The sequence below is a fragment of the Haliotis cracherodii genome, unplaced genomic scaffold (assembly GCF_022045235.1).
Source record: "Haliotis cracherodii isolate W230 unplaced genomic scaffold, xgHalCrac1.p SCAF_11, whole genome shotgun sequence".
In the NCBI taxonomy this organism is placed as follows: Eukaryota; Metazoa; Mollusca; class Gastropoda; order Lepetellida; family Haliotidae; genus Haliotis; species Haliotis cracherodii.
The window spans coordinates 29,449,432-29,467,106 of record NW_027266266.1 but is presented as its reverse complement, the minus strand read 5'-3'; the positions used below and the strand labels follow the sequence as shown (position 1 = coordinate 29,467,106).

Sequence of the window (17,675 nt, the reverse complement as noted above, 5' to 3'; positions counted from 1 at the left end):
CATGTTACGATTAATGTAGAAAAGTAGGAAACTTATAATACCAGCAGTTTTATCGATGGCTAGGCAGTGCATATATCTTTTGGATTTTGTGACTTTAGATACTGATGGAAAGACAATCAACTCGAGTTGCATGTTATACAATTTGGTTACACTGTGTGAAGAAATAAAGACGTTGTAACACTTTTGATACCATGTACATGTTTTTGAAACTGTGGCGTCATCACAGTGCGGCACTGAGCGGTATGCATCATGAGGGTTAAGTAAATATGGTCAGTCACCATCATTTTGAATTCATGGATATAGGTGAGATAACCAAATGAAGGAAAATTTTGCTAATTTCAAGGTAAACATCATTTGGGGTAGCCTAATGGTAAAAAGCCCTCGCTTGTCATGCTGAAGACCCGGGTTTGATTCCCCACATTGGTGTACCCTGCCGTGATATTGCTGGAATATTGTCAAAAATGGTGGTAAACCATAGTCACTCTGAATTTTAAGCACAGTTTTAGAGTTACCTCCCTTTCATCAGTCTTGCATGCTCAACGTTACATAAGAAATAAATGGGAAACAGATCAAGAGTCAAATTGTCTGAGGTGCAGGAGTTCACTGTGCAGATGACATGTCTAGTTTTGCAAGCACCAGCTTATAAACTGAAGGGACAATTCTACAGCTTCAGACTAAATTGTCCCCCAAACTGTCAACAGATATAGATTAGACCAAACAAACTCCTTCATTTTCACATGTTTATTTTTTCTGAAAATCAATGAGTATGTTCACTTATACTTATCATGCTTATTATTGTTTATAAGGTTTCATTTACTTGAGTTTGTACATTTAATGCAGAGATGTTTACGCCAAGCTATTTAGTCCGTTTGGGCCATAGCCCAAAGTAAAGTACAGTTAAAGGTGAATGAGTTTCAACTATCATTGATGCCCAAATTTGTTTGGGTAGATCATTAGGCTGATCAATTTAGAGATAACCTATTTTCTAACATGTCTAACACAAACTAAGATTTACTGGAGAAGGGAGGTGACACAGCATTTGATAACATCAACGAAAGTGTTAGATATATCACAGATGCCTTATAATGTTCTGCGGCTATGAACAAAAGTAATTGCAAAAAAAAAACACATCAGCAATTGTTTGATAGTGAATGCCAATTCCTGAAAAAAGAATGATGTTGATGTGTGAACAAGTTTAGAGAGTATTTTCATGATATAATATTTATACTAAGTTTTCCTATAATAATTAGATCCACATCAAGTGCTTTTATAAGTTATCATAGTGTAATATTTATACAACATTTCATATAATTATAGTTTAACAAGTAATACATATCATCAAGTAAAATGCATATACAAAATATCAGTAATTTCACTCAAAGCTTTGTAGATAGATGCTAGCCTAAGGTAACAGGAACACATCTCCTAGACATACTATTCAATAAAACAAAAGTTATGTCTACATAGTTTAATAGATTTAAAGCTTTCAGATAAATACTTGGCTAAGGTATCAAGATCCCATCTCCCAGACATAATATCCAATAAGACAAAAGATATGTCTCCATAGTCTTATAGATTTTGTTCGGTTCAATTCAGTTTATTTTGCTTCGGTCCGTTTTCGGTTAGATTCGCATTATGGTTTGCTTTGGTTTGGTTCATTTAGATTCGATTCACGATACGGTTCGGTTCATTTCGTTTCGGTATGCTTTGATTTGCTTCGGTTTGACTCATTTCGATTCGTTATGGTTCTCTTTGCTTTGACTCATTTTGATTCGTTATGGTTCGCTTTGGTTGGGTCGTTTCACTTCGCTTTTGAGATTGATTGATCAGGTCAATGCTCAAAATTTGTTGTGATACAAATAACTCAGATGATCAGGCTGATGCCATTTGTTCCCAACTGGCGAAACTGGTGACCCAAAGTGAAATGACTGGACACAATAACAAAAGTTATCAGTAAACATAACAAGATACAGCTAACAGCTGTTTAGTGATTTGCACCGTTTATTTAGGAGATTTTGTATTTTGCACAAGAATATTTTCATTTGGCATCTACAGGTATATATGGGGAGTTGATCCTGGTATGGTAGATGGGGCCTATGGTATGTGGTTGTAGCACAATAGTAAAAGGTGTTGATGTTTCCCAAGTCTTTATGTAGAAAAATAACCCTTTTGCATTTATAAATTGGTAGTTCATCTGGATCAAATGGAGGATTATCTTCTCCACGGGACCACTCAGAGAGATCCTTCCAGCTATCATCAAGGTAGCGCTGTTTGAGGTGGGGAGGAACACTTTCAAAATAACGTGTGTGGTAATCATGATCATCTTTGTTGTTGGTATATGAGACCTTGACATAGCAGTCGCTTTGAAAATTTTCCATGCCCATGACTCTCTTTATTCCTCCTTTACTTGTCGTAGGTGATGCTTACTATCCACTCCTCTTTTCCCTTTGTTTACCTTTTCATTTACCTTGGTTGGAGCACGAGGGCCTGGTGTGGCATGATTTTCCTTGGTAATTGTCGTGCTGGAATCTGCAGGTTTTGCTGTTGTAATTGGAGCAGGGTTTTTCTTCTTTTGTTTTTCTGTCTTTTGCTTCGAATTCTTGTTGCTGGAAGTGCCTGCCTTAGTTTTGGAATTGACCTTGTTACCTTTCTGTTGTGGAGGTGATTGATCAGTGGCTTTGTAAGTTGAACTTGTTGATGGAGAATTGTTGCTGTCAAGCTGAGTATCATTGACTGTTTCCTCATTGTCATCCATGACTCCTGAATCTATGTTACTGGTGTCACTGAGGTATGGTTCTGGAGGATACTGTGGACGATCAGCAGGATCAAAATATGGCTTCAGATGGTTGGCATGGACCAGTGGTTTGTGTATTTTGTTGTCAGAACTTTGGCGTAGTTTGTAGGTATAATTTGGACCTGTATGGATGATATAATAGCTACCATACCACTTTTTGGTTAATTTGTTGGAATGGCCTTTTTGACCTGGGGCGAATTCTGGTTCTTTAGCCTTTCGATTATATTGTTCAGAATACATCTCCTTAGCCCACGCAGTGTTTTCAGCTGCAATTGTTCTAGTGATTTCCAGCTCCTGAAGCAAATTTGAAAGATAACTTTTGTTATTGTGGCCTAAATTTTCTTTGGGAATTAATGCTACATCATGTGGAGCTCTCATTTCTCGGCCAAAAAGCATAACGTATGGGGATTTTTGTGTTGATGAATTTGGGGCCATCCGATAGGCCATCATGATGCCAGGATTAAAACGAGGCCAATCATTTTGAGACTTGTTACAATTGGCCCTGGTGATTGATTGATGTAAGAATTGAGCCTTTCTGCACAGCTGTTTGTTTGAGGATGGTATGGGCTGGTATGGGTAAATTTAATTGCCAAAAGTTCACAAATTGCTTTGATAAGTTTGGACATGAAGTTCTGACCTCTGAAATTAAGGTCCTTGGGGCGCTATACCGGCAAAATATTTCTCTGACGAGAACATCTGCTACTTCTTTGGCTTCTTGGGTCCGAAAGTGGAAAGGCTTCACTGCATCTGTGATGACCAAAATGTACTTGTACTTGTCTGGTGTTGTTGGCAGGGGACTGAGGATGTCAACCTGCCATGTTCTACAGCTAGTAGCCGAAGTGGTGCCTTCTTGCCATGGTAGTGCCTCTTGGTCTGTTGACATACCTCACACGTCTGGACATAAGTAGTAATATCGCTGTACATTTTGGGCCAGTAGTACTTAGGTCTCATGGTGTTGTGCATCTTTTCTTTCCCGTGGTGGCAACCGCCAAACTCTGAGTCATGGTAGGATTGCAGTACTTGATTCCTAAGGGTTCTTGGGACTGCCAGCTGTTTAATAAACTTGTCTGCATGGCCTTTCTGTCTTTGTGGAATGAATCTGTATAGGATGCCTTCATCAATTTCAAAAGTATTGGCTTCGATAAGAATCTTTTGACGCAATTTTTCGTCTTGTGGAAGTGGAAGGACATCATCCTCTTTGTAGTCAAAGATTTGGATGAAATCTGGACAAATCCTTTGTAGACAACGTAAATTTGGATGTTCTTTTATACTTACTTCAACCAATGTCTCTTGAGTAACATCAGCATTTGTATCATGTAATGCTGCAACAACATTAACTGGTACTGACTGATAATCCTCTTCCTATTCAAAGGTGACCAATGTGTTGTCTGTGTGTCTGATTCTAAGTGATTGACAATAGGTGTGCAAATATCCTCAGTCTGAGTTATCTGAGTTGAATGTGTGTTTGGCAAGATTGTGGTATTGCTAGTTAATTTGCTTTGCTGAGTTGAAGTTACTGAGAATCTTCTCAGCATCTTCTTCTGTCTGATCATTACAGTTAATATTTTCCTCATATTCCCTACGTGAGAGAGCATCGGCATTCCCATTGGCTTTGCCGCTGTGGTGAACAATGTCAAAAGTGTAGGTAGAAAGTTCCAAAGACCATCGCCCTAACCTACCTGTGGCATCCTTGATCGATTTCAGCCATTTCAATGCTATATGATCAGTGTAAACTCTGAATTTGGAATTTGCAAGGTATGGACAAAATGATCTAATTGCTTCAACTAGAGCTAAGCCTTCCTTTTCTGTAATGCTCCAGTTCTTTTCGCTGCCATGAAGAGCTCTACCACCGAAAGAATGTTCATTGGATGTTCATTATTTTTCTCATCTTTTTTGCTCAAAACAAAACCTATGCTCATATCATTGGCATCAGTTGCGAGAAGAAATTCATTGTCAAAATTTGGATAAGTCAGAACAGGTGTATTACTCATAGCATGTTTGAGTGTGTTGAATGCCTGATCACACTCAAGTGACCATTGGAATTTTGGTTTCTTTCCTACTTCTGACTCTGAATGCTTCTTTAGCAAAGCATACAGTGGAAGCTCTATGTGAGCATAATTTTTCGCATACTTCCTGTAGAAGTTTGTGAGGGCTAAGAAGGAGCGAATCTGCTTTTGTGATTTGGGCACTGTAAAGGTTCTAATTGCTTCAATCTTTTTGTCATCAACTTGAACACCTCCACATGATAAAACATGACCCAGAAAAGAAACTTTGTCTGTTGCAAAGTTGCATTTGGATGGCTTTAGTGTTAATTTTGCCTGTTTGAGATAGTAAAATACTTGCTCCAAATGTTGGAGATGCTCTTCAAAGGTTTTGCTGTAAATTATCAAATCATCAATGTAAATCAGCGCAACCCTAAAAAGCAATTTTCTTAGCACTTTGCTCATGTGCTGTTGAAAACAAAGTGGAGAATTTGTCAAACCTTGGGGTAAACGTTTGAATTGATAAAGGCCTTGATGGGTGACAAAAGCAGTTTTATGCTTTGAATTTTCATGTAATGGCACTTGGAAGAAGCCATTAGCAAGGTCTAAAGTTGAGAAGATCTTAGCTTGTGCATGGGCGATGTGATCAACAACATCATCAAAGACAAGAAGAGGCCAAGACATTTGTAAAGTGACAGAATTCAACTTTCTGTAGTCACAAACAAATCTATATGAGCCATCATGTTTCTTGACTAGGATAATGGGAGCTGAATACATAGAAGTAGACAAATCATACTTCAGAAAATCATCTATAAGTTCTTCGGTGACTTTTTGGAGATGAGGAGATTGGCGATATGGTCTACACTTAACGAGTGGATGGTTGCCAGTGTCAATGATATGTTGGTGCATGTCAGTCTTTCCTAAATCTGCAAGACTCGTTGAAAACATGTCTCTAAGTAGTCTGTGTCGTTGGTCTGGAGTCAGTTGTGTATTTGTCAAATCAAATCCTAATTCTTGTGCAATTTTAACATAGTCCCTGGTGTTATTGTCTCTCTTCTCATTGTCAGTGTTAACGGTATTTATTGATGGTTGGTCAGAGTCGATTTAAAAAACAGAGTCTTTGTCAATGTAACTAAATTTGCCTACAACTGTACCCTTGTCAAGAACCTTTTCTTCTTGGGAGGGATTCATAAGCCTAAATGTAGCAGTTTTGCCTTTCACTTTGGAAAGAGTTCTACCACCTGCTACTTCAGAATGAGCAGTGAGGGAAGCAATGGGTTCAATGAGGATGAGGGAATCCTCTTTGGCCTCTGATAGTCTAACCTTGAATTGAATTTCACTCTGAGGGGGGATGTAAATCTGATCTATTGTTTTTGCTAATCCACAAATCTCTTGCACTGAATTGGATATGGAATTGATATTTTGCCTATCTGAGGTGCTGTTGTTAAGTATCAAGGAATGACAGCTATAATCTAAGACTGCATCATTGTCATCAAGGAAGTTCTCACCTAGTATCACTGCCTTTGGTAGTGTAGGAAGAACATAGAACCTTTGCGAAAATTCCTGATCCTCAATGACAAAATTTAACACAACTGAACCTAACACTTTATGCTTTTTGCCGCCAACACCTTTAACCTGTGGAAAGGGTGAGTTTCCAAGAGTAAGGTTTTCAAAAGCTGTGCTCAGAAAAGCAGATGAAATACAACAAATGGATGCCTCTGTATCTACTAAACAATTTGTTGTTTTTGTGCCAAATTTTGCCTGAATTACACTTTTGGCAAGGGGCGTTACTAAAGACACTGTTGGAATTTCACTTTCAAAGTTACTTTCCATTCCAGACTCCATATTTGCCATTACACCTATTAGTATGTACCGTACTAAATTAAAGAAAGACAAGTAATAAACAATGTAATGAAGTACTTACAATATTTAAAGACTTTTTCTTCCTTGGTTGGTGTCTTTGGAGGAGTTGGTTGTCTTTAATCCAGTGTTTAGGTCAGAGGTGGATGCAGCTTGCTTGTTATTCAATCAGATGATCACGGTTGGACATGTCCTCCAATGGGTTCTTGTAGCTGGTCGTAGTTAGTTCCTGGGTTCCATGGTTCCGAAATCGATGATTCTCCGCCAAATTATTATGGAATTATTATGGTTCTGTTCGGATGAACAAAACCTTCCAAATGGCATGCTGGTTTTCTTGGGGGAATTAGTCAGGAAAGAGCCGGAGTCACAGGAGACTAATCACAATTTTATTTACATAACAATTAACAATTAACAATATCTTAACTATAGCTGGGGGTGCCATTTTGTCTGTGGGAGAGAGATCTGCTTGTTTAGAGCAACAGACCCCTTCTGCCTAACAATTTGTTTTTGTGTTTTTAACAAAAATTAGAACAATAACAATGAATATGATTGGTTGATACACAATGGGGTGTGCCCTATGGTAAATGAATGGCTAGACAGAGGGGAATACTTAATCCTGTTGGACTGGCACTAATCTTGTTGACATATTTACTGGGTGCTTGGAAAGAGATTATGGTATCACAATAGATGAGCTTGTATGGGGGCTAATCCTTAATGAGTCTAAATTGAAGTAATTGCTGAATGTTATTCTAATATAGGTGATGACAGATTTACTTAAATAAAAGAGTTCAAGGTCATCTATAAGACTTTGGAGACATATCTTTTGTCTTATTGGACATTATGTCTGGGAGATGGGATCTTGATACCTTAGGCTAGTATTTATCTGAAAGCTTTAAATCTATTAAACTATGTAGACATAACTTTTGTTTTATTGAATAGTATGTCTAGGAGATGTGTTCCTGTTACCTTAGGCTAGCATCTATCTACAAAGCTTTGAGTGAAATTACTGATATTTTGTATATACATTTTACTTGATGATATGTATTACTTGCTAAACTATAATTATATGAAATGTTGTATAAATATTACATTATGATAACTTATAAAAGCACTTGATGTGGATCTAATTATTATAGGATAACTTAGTATAAATGTTATATCATGATAACTTCCCCTCCGTCTGAAAAGGTTTGGACCCCAAACGTGTAAAATAAAATAATTATGGCTTAGATGGACAATGTATTAAGTTAAACTGGTAGTATAGGAAATAACAAATATTATAGAGTCTCTTTGGTATAAGGAAACATAATGTAAAAGTTCTTTCTGCTGTCAGAATAGACAGCCTTAGAACAAAATTAAAATAAAAAATTGGTTCATTTTCAAGAATTATTCTCTCATCCTAATGGTAGAAACGAAGATGATTTTGGGATGTTTAATTTCGATGATAATCATTCTTTTGAGGTGTCAACAGACATTCTCGATTCTCTAATTACCAAGAATAAAATGTTTGTCAGTATTAATCACTTAAAGAACAATAAGACATCAGGTGCGGATAAAGATATTTAAAACTTCATCAGATATATTGGTTCCTTATCTCGAACTGATTTTCAATATCATGTTAGAATATTCTTACTTTCCAGAGAATTGGTCATTTGGCACTATTATTCCGCTTCTTGTACAGGTAATTGTGACTGATAAAAATAACCATAGAGCTATTGTATTTGACTCTGTTCATAGAGATAAACTCTTTGAGCTATTTAAAACGCATGGACTTGGAAGCAAAATGGGGAAATTATTGTGCTGTATCAACCATAATATAAAGCTTTGAGTGAGTATCACAATACTGTATCAGATACGTTTGCTTGTAAAACTGGTGTTTGCCAAGGATGTATTTAAGTCCTTTACTCTTTTCTTTCTTTATACATGTATTATCAGAGCAAATCAAAACAAATTATTCAGATGGTATTCAGATACACCCTGAAACAGTAAAGTTATATCTTCTTTTGTTTGCCAATGATGTTGTAATGTTTTCAAGCACAATACCTGGATTACAAAAACAAATATTTGAACTTGAATCCTTCTGTGAAAAATGAAAACTCTCTGTGAATATAAACAAAACAAAAGTAGTTGTATTTAAACGTAGTGGCAGGTCATCGCACAGTGAAAAATGGTTTTACAGAGAGCAACTTACGGGATCGGGTGGTCAGGCTTGCAGACTTGGTTGATGCATGTCATCATATCCCAGTTGCATGGATCGATGCTCATGATGTCAATCACTGGATTGTCTGGTCCAGACTCGATTATTTACAGACCACCGTCATATAGCTGGAATATTGCTGAGTGTAGCATTAAACAACAAATAAAAAAAGTAAACTACAATCTTTCAGAACAACAGGGCTTAAAGTTTGTGCGAATGCAATAGCAATAAGAAGATCCATGTTTGTTCACGGCATCACTATTTGGTCTCAACATCATTGTCCTCAACAGTTTTCACAGAACTCTGTTTTTCTTTTCCCCAGAAAATGTTGCACTTGACCTCACTATAGTTGTTTGTTCTAAAATAAGGTGGAAGTGTCTTACAATTATTTCTTCATTAGCCATGTGGCTCGATTGTTATGTTTCCAAACTGCTTGCTGGATGTTAAGGTGGGCTACAGTGCAGCAGTGCAGCAGCACTATCTTCTATGCTTCTTATCAATTGTTTCAAGAACCTTTCACCCACAGACATATGCGGAATCATGTAGGAAACCAGCCAGTCATAGTTTTGTTTAATGTGCACTGGTTTCAAGTCAGCACTAAAGGCAATTGGTTTAACTTCATGCTAGTAATTTTGCCTTATTTATCGTGTTTATGAAGTTCCATGCAATCCCTTTCCCTAACTTTTGATTGTACTTTGCAGTGTTCATCGCCTGCCTCCTGAGATTCTCCGAAAGAGAGAAATTAAGTGGCTTGACATGTTTGAAAACTGGGAAAAGTGGATGAGCAAAAGGTTCAAAAAGGTAAGTGTAAATTGTTTCATAGTCCAGTGTTTACTTTGTTTCCTTTTCATCTTATTTGAACCAAAGTCTCTTGTGAGCTTATGGCATTATAGTACATTATTCCGCCATTCATCTCTCTTCTGACCGCCTCCATGTTCTAGTTGTTGATCGCCTGCCTGTAGAGCGGGAGGTCGACAGGTCGATCCCCGGACCCATCATACCAAAAGATGTTAAAAGATGGAACTTGTTGTTACCCTGTCTGGAGCTCTTATTATGGGGCTAAAACAAAGACTGGTAGGCTTAGTCGGTATACAATGTCTGAGTGGGGTATTCATGTTTAACTATGGCATGGTATCTCAGTGGGCCAGCTCTATAAATCAGCATCAGTCATGACAAGTACAAGCAGCCACACACAAACATGTGAATGGATGTCGCTATATAAGTGCAATAATCTTGGACGCGACGTTAAACCCCATTTCACGTTGTCCCGCATTTAAATAGCCAGTTCATCGTGTTGGACTACGGCCCTTTACTCAGCTTGGGAAGTCAAGCCGTCAACTGAGGGTTGCACCGTCCCTCAACAGGCTTGTTACTCTGATCATCGCTTCTGCAGCTACACCTCTCCGTCTTTCTAATGGCGACAACCCTCATGACCAAAAACACTACAATCTTAGGCGAGGAAGTGATAGCCAACTAATGATTGATCTTCACTCACAGGATTGTCATCGTTCGCTGGATCATAACGACCAAGTGATCAAGGGATCGACAGATCTTCATACTTCACCATTATCGACAAAACGCTATTTTTGGGTAGGCATTTCGTCAAATCGTAACTCGGAGGATCGACAGTTTTGCCTTCTCTACAGATCGATACCCTTAGGGATCTCCACTCGACTTTACAGATCAATGCATCGACACATGGACTACCATGTCGACAGTTCACCAGATCGTACCTCGGAGGATCAACAGGACCGTCATCCTTCGCCATTATCAACATACTTCACCATTATCGACAAGACGCTGATATTGGATGGACAGTCCGTCAGATCGTACCTCAGAGGATCAACAGTTTCGCCTCTCCTACAGATCAATACCAAGGGATCTCCACTCTACAATACACATTGATGCATCAACACATTGATACATCGATATGTCTACACATGGATAAATCGATACATCGACACATTGTCCGATCAAGAACTCATCAGCTAGTACGACTTTACATGCAGGAAGCCTCGGTGGCTGAGTGGGTTAGATCGCTGACTTTGTGTTCTGGCGATTAGGTCCCTTACTCTGGCAGTGAGGGTTCAAATCCCGGACGGGGCACAACCCCATAAAGTACGAGCATGTACTTTACTGAGAAGATGTAATGCCAGTTATAACTTTTGTTATATAAAACAGACGAACGACGGATCGTCCTCAGTCATAAGATCGTTATTCTTCCACAGAATCAATAGACCTCTCTCTCATCGTGCATCAGACTTCTATACGCTAACTTGGACAATGCCTTCGCTGCTGTTGGGTTCTCAGGGAGGAACAACAAACGCGGGAGTAGTGAGACGAGCCTGCCACTTGACATGCTGTTTATTCAGACTGTCGCATGTTACTTAAGAGCACGTGATTTCACTTACCTGCAACTAATCACATAACAAGAGCGGACATCTGTTGGCCTGTCATAATATTATACACTAGCTAGTTTAAAACTACTGCGTTTCAATTACAGATATTACATCCGCCCCTCCTAAATTTAAGTTACTTTGAAACGAAAGAAATAATCTTTGATAAACAACACAGTCCACGGGACTTCATAAAGTATAAGTAACTTAACAATGTACACTGACCCTTGTAAAGTACTAATAACCCTGATAACTTGACAAGTTACAGTCATAATGAAAACATTGTTAAAGTAGAAAGTGAAATTCAACTAAACTGAGGTTTTTTTCGACACATAATAATACTGATAACCTGCTGAAGTATTATAGTCCTGATACAAGTAACTGTAATTCACAGCTAAATCAAATGCCACCTTGACACATAGTTCACTGCAAATGACAGTAACAGTTCACTCAAATGTCACTTTGACACAGAGTCTCTCAGATAAGACGGTTGCTGCTTCACTCTGGTTGAACGACGAAGTATGGGTGCAACAGGCGATGTCACTACCGTCGTTTCCTCCCCCGGTTCAGACATATCTGGCACACTTGAAACATCCCCTGGGATACTTTGCTCATGGGAATCTAACTGTGATGTGTCAGGTAAGTCTGATTCATACTCCTTCCATCGTGAAGACTGCGATTCTAGCGGAGTGTCTGAACGTTGGGTCACGTCCCATTGGGGTGAAGATAAAGACATCCTGCGTCTGACATGATCCACATGCCTTCTGACCAATCTTCCATCTGTTAATTTGATGATGTACGACAATGGACCAGTTACACTATCAACTTGTCCACTAATCCATTTTGGACCTGAAGCAAAGTTCTTAACCCACACCGAGTCATTCACTTGGAATGCCCTACATTTCGTTAGAGCTGACTGATCCACAAGTTTTCTCTGGTTCTTTTTCACCTTTGAGGTAAGGTTTGGAAACATCAAGTCCAATCGCGAACGCAATCTGCGTCCAAGAAACAACATTGAAGGTGATACACCAGTCGTAGACTGTAGTGTAATTCTATAAGAAAATAGTAACCTATGTAGTTGAGTTGCAACTTGGTCACCAGTTGTCTTCTTTAAGCCATTCCCAGCCGGGTGATGAGGGGATGTTGTCACATGTTCAACTCCATTTCTGGACATAAATGTAGCAAATTCTTCCCCAACAAAAACTGTAGCATTATCAGTTACAATAATTTCTGGTATGCCATAAGCTGCAAACATCCGACGCAGCTGGTTTATGGTAGACTTTGCATTTGACGAGGACATAGGTGCACATTCGATCCACTTGGAGTAGGCGTCAATCACTATAAGAAACATGCTACGCATGAATGGACCAGCATAATCCATATGCAGTCTTTGCCAAGGTTGAGAAGGATACTCCCAAGGGTGTAGGGGAGCTACACTTGGACAATTCCTGTCTTCCTGGCAGGAATCACAACTGTTTACTGTTGTTTCTATGTCAGCATCAAACATAGCTTCGGGCCAAGCCCTTCATCCTGGTGATTCCTGGGTGGGACTGATGCAACTCTGACAATATGACAGATCTGAGTTTCAATGGAATGATAACCCTCGAACCTCTCAATAAGCATCCATCCATCACATCCATCAGAACGAACTTTGTAGTACGGCTCATAGTGGTCATCCAACTTGTCACGCTGCGGCCAACCTCGGATCACAAATTCTCGAACAATAGATAATGTTCGGTCCTTGCCAGTCTGGATACTTATGTCTGTAGACTTCAGAGGGCACGTGTCCAATTCCTGAAGCATTAAGACTGTCATGTCTTCCATAGGCTTCCCTGAGTCAGGCGCTGGCAATGCTGTTTTGTAGTCATATGCAGTCAACAACACTGACCATCTCTGAACTCTTGGAGACACCATCTGTGGCACTGGATTATTCTCATTGAATAATGACACCAACGGCTTGTGATCTGTCACGATTTGGAAATGACGTCCATAAACATACTTATGAAACTTTCGCAGTCCAAAGATCTCACTCAGTCCTTCACGATCAAGTTGACAATAATTCTGCTCCGCCTTAGTCAGTGTCCTTGAAGCAAAACTTATAGGTCTCTCCGAACCATCAGGCAGTTGGTGAGCCAACACAACACCTACTCCATAGGGGGATGCATCACACTGCAGTAAAAGTGGTTTGGAGCTGTCAAAATGAATCAAGACATCCGAAGACTGAAGCAAGTTCTTAGGCTTCTCAAACGCTTTTTGTTGAGATGCACTCCATGACCATTTCACTTCATTTTGTAGCAACTTGTACAAGGGGGAGAGAGTGTCAGGCAGATTTGGTAGAAATCTATGGTAGTAGTTCAGAATACCAAGATAAGCTCTCAATTCTTTCACATTTTTAGGGACCTTAGCTTCCTGAATTGCAGCAGTCTTTTTCTCCACTGGATGCAAACCTTCACTGTCAAGTCTATAGCCAAGATATTCAACTTCATCAGCCATAAAGACACATTTGTTTCTTCTCAAACGTAATCCTGCTTCTGACAATCGATGAAGTACTTCATCCAGAATACGAAGATGCTCACTGACGTCGATTCCAGAGTTTATGATATCGTCGAGATAACCCGCTGAGTAATCTAGTCCCTGTAGAATACTTTCAATCATCCGTTGAAAGATAGCGGGTGCCGAAGATACTCCAAATGGCAATCTTTCGTACCTAAAGAGTCCTTTGTGGGTGTTAATCACGACATATTTTCGCGATTATTCATCCAAGACTAACTGTTGATACGCATGACTCATGTCAAGTTTGGTGAACTTTACAACCCCAGATAGCTTCGTGCACAAATCTTCCAACGTCGGTATTGGATATTGCTCCAATTTTGAAAACTGATTCACTGTCAGTTTAAAATCTCCACAAATCCTGAGAGAAGAATCAGGTTTAATGACTGGCACAATGGGACACGCCCACTCAGAATGCTTGACTGGCTCAATAATGCCTTCACTCAGCAAGCGATCAAGTTCAACTTCTATCTTCTGACGTAATGCATACGGCACAGATCTAGGTTTGAAAAACTTCGGAGTTGCATCTTTATCCACGTAGATGTGAGCTTGGAATCCCTTAAGTGTTCCAAGACCTTCCTCAAAAACAGCTGAGTGTTGTTCAAGAACATCATTAAGTGTCAAATCTGTAGATTTCATAAGGTTCACCGAAACATCACTCAGGTCAAAGTTCAAAGGCTGTACCCATGTACGACCTAGAAGATTGGAACCATTACCCTTGGCTATGAAAATCGGTAAGGAGTAAGATCTCTCCTCGTAAGATACTTCCACAGTAGTATCACCATTCAAATCTACTTCCTGTCCTGTTTAACTTCGCAGGGGTACTTGTGATGTGTACAAAGTCGATGACTGAAGGCCAATTCTTTGAGCAATCTGCTCATTCACAATGGTCACTAGGCATCCTGTGTCAACCTCAAAAGTCACTGGTGTGCCATTAACATCCACTGTAGTAGAGGTTTGGGTAGTTAGGGTCACCTTTAGCTGAAGGCTGAGTACTAACTTGAAATAACGAGTAATCACACCCGTCAGTCAACTTTCTCAATTCGGTGACATAAGCAGCGACACTTTCACCAGCCTTCCGATTCCGTGAATGAAATTTAAATCTCTGTACAATTTCTGAAATGTTCTTTCAATAAAACCACCAGTTGGTCAAACATTTTCTCGCTAGGTTTCACGGGCTGAACCAATGCTCTTATCAACTGGTAAGTTTCAGTTCCACATGACTCTAACAGTATGCTTTTCTGTTTGTCTTCGTCTGTAATTCCGTTTGCCACGAAAACATGTGTCAGTATCTCACACCATTCCTCCCATGTCGACTTCTTTGGATTGAATTCAAACAATCCACAAACAAAACCTGTGGTAGCCATAATCTCTGAGCTGAAGATAGTGACGGTTATAATGCCTCAAGAAGAGCGAAACAAAAGTCAATGTTCATCTATACCGCTTCTCCCACTTCACACTGACGGGTGAAACAAAGGTCAGCAGACCACGTGCTCTTGGCTAACACACTCGTCGCAACGAACACACCTCGTCAATATACCGTCAAACAGCCAGATAAACGTACCAAAATTCCTTTACATATACTTCATAGCTACCTTGGATGCCATCCTCGTCGCCAAAATGTTGGGTTCTCAGGGAGGAACGACAAACGCGGGAGTAGGGAGACGAGGCTGCCACTTCACCAGCTGTTTATTCAGACTGTCGCATGTTACTTAAGAGCACGTGATTGCGCTTACCTGCAACTAATCACATAACAAGAGCGGACATCTGTTGGCCTGTCATAATATCATACACTAGCTAGTTTAAAACTACTGCGTTTCAATTACAGATATTACAGCTGCATTACATAGATCAGATAATCCAATGATTGTCATCACGAGCATCCGTCTATGTCTTGGGATACGATGACCTGCACCAACCCTATCAGCGAACTTGACCAACTGGTCTTGTTGGGTCTCTTACAGGCATAGTCACCTCGTATGGCAAGCTTGAGATATCTTCATGGATCCGGTACATGTGCCTGCCAGCCATGAATCGTCTTACGATACTAACCCATGTGTATGACGAGGGATGATTGGAGGGCCTATAAGAAGTCAGCGATTTGTCATGTTTGTAATAAACCCCTCAATGGGGATTCCGTAAGAGATCATTGCCACGTCACGGGTAATTATCGGGGAGCCGCGCAAAACGAGTGTAACTTGAAACTAAAAATATCAAACAATACCTGTCCCTGTTGTGTTTCACAACCTTAGAGGATATGGTTCTCATCTCATTATGCAAGCCATCTCAAAGACCGGCAGCTTAACATGCATTCCTAATAATATGGAAAAATATATCTCATTGTCGTTGACTAATCTATACATTATAGAGTGAGTTAGGATAAGTTTTAAAATTTGTCAATTTTACAATAAATTGTATATTTATAATACTTCACCTATCTCACACGATCAATCCCCACATCCAACCCCGCATTACAGTTACCCTAGCCTGTCAGCTCCAAGAAAGAGAATGATGAGACAGAGGACAGATTGAGGTCAGCATGATGCATGAGATTCGGGTGCATGACCTGATTGCTGGGACAGTTGCCAGGGTGATGCTGGGGTGTTTAGGCAAATGAAACTAAAAAGCTGGAAACTTTGTTCAAGGACGTTTCCACACAAGGGATCGAAAGAAGAAGGATGAAATGCATAGAGTGAGATAGTATAAGTATTATGAATATACGATCTATTGTACAATTTACAATTCCTTGACATATGAGATTAAGCCAAAATTGAACGTAAAATTTGTAAATTTTATCAATCTAACTTGAATTACATTACAGGAGGTGGAATGAGTTTCACATCAGGAATTGTTTGAATCATTACATTTGTGCAAACTGATTTCAATAATCGTTTCTCTGATATATTAATTTAAACTGAGTATATATTCACATGTTTTTATTTGCAAACAACAGCGCAAAATTATGAACCATTTCAGTAAATTTATTGACATTAGACAGAATAAATATTTACCGTATTTTCTTGAGTATAGTGCGCACCCATGTATAATGCGCACCCCCCTCTAGCGGGTTCAATATTTTGGAAAAAAAGAAATTTGAATATTATGCGCAAAAAAAAATTTACACCGTACCCTTTCAGCGAAGTCCGGCAAACGAACAGGTGCTGAGAAACTTCCGTCAGTACAAATTCGAAATTTGAGATAAAAAATCACCAGACATGTTTATTTACCGTTTAAATAGTATTGATTGTTCTGCTAGGCATTGTTTTATATCTAGGGATTAAGATTACCTTGTGTATTTTCTCGTAAACTAAGCCTGAAACAGCAATCAGCTGTACACACGTTTTCTTGGAATCGACCGGTGATTCGGTCAAGACACACCCAATGATATAACTTTACAGGATTTTTAATGCAAGGATCGGCAACAATTGTATCTGAAACTATTTTATTGTTTAGGTCATCATGTCAATTGCAGAAATGAGAATGTTCGCCAATATGGTCAGTCTAAAGTGTCATATTATGAAATTTGGAGTATACAACTTATCATTATTCATCAGTTCCAATTTCAAGTGAATATTTTCGCCATACAAATGTACAGATCTTGAGTCGTAATACATACAGACGTACAAAAATCATGGCTCACTTTGACCAACCTCAGTAAGACATTGTTGCTATTCTTTAGTGAGGATTACATTGCCTTTATATATATATCTTGGCGAAAGTTGACAATCTTCTTTATAAGTATTTTATTTGTCATTTTCAGTTATATATGATGAAAGAAACACTAAAATGAAGAACACAAAATACGACATCAGTGTTTCAGTAAGTCCAAAGGATGTCATGTTAAAGACAGGGGTAGTCTGCTGGTAAATTTGGAAATATTGCGCCTGTCACATTCA

The 17,675-nt window shown here is 39.2% G+C and overlaps 1 protein-coding gene across 1 annotated transcript in view; it reads left to right on the top strand.

Moving 5' to 3' along the window:
* LOC139456408 (TBC1 domain family member 10B-like) overlaps window positions 1–17,675 on the top strand; it is a 133,469-nt gene that overhangs the window by 6,369 nt on the left and 109,425 nt on the right. Inside the window, exon 2 of the mRNA XM_071238110.1 lies at window positions 9,535–9,634. Within this exon, the coding sequence (XP_071094211.1) occupies window positions 9,535–9,634 (100 nt within the window). The remainder of the gene's footprint in view (window positions 1–9,534; window positions 9,635–17,675) is intronic.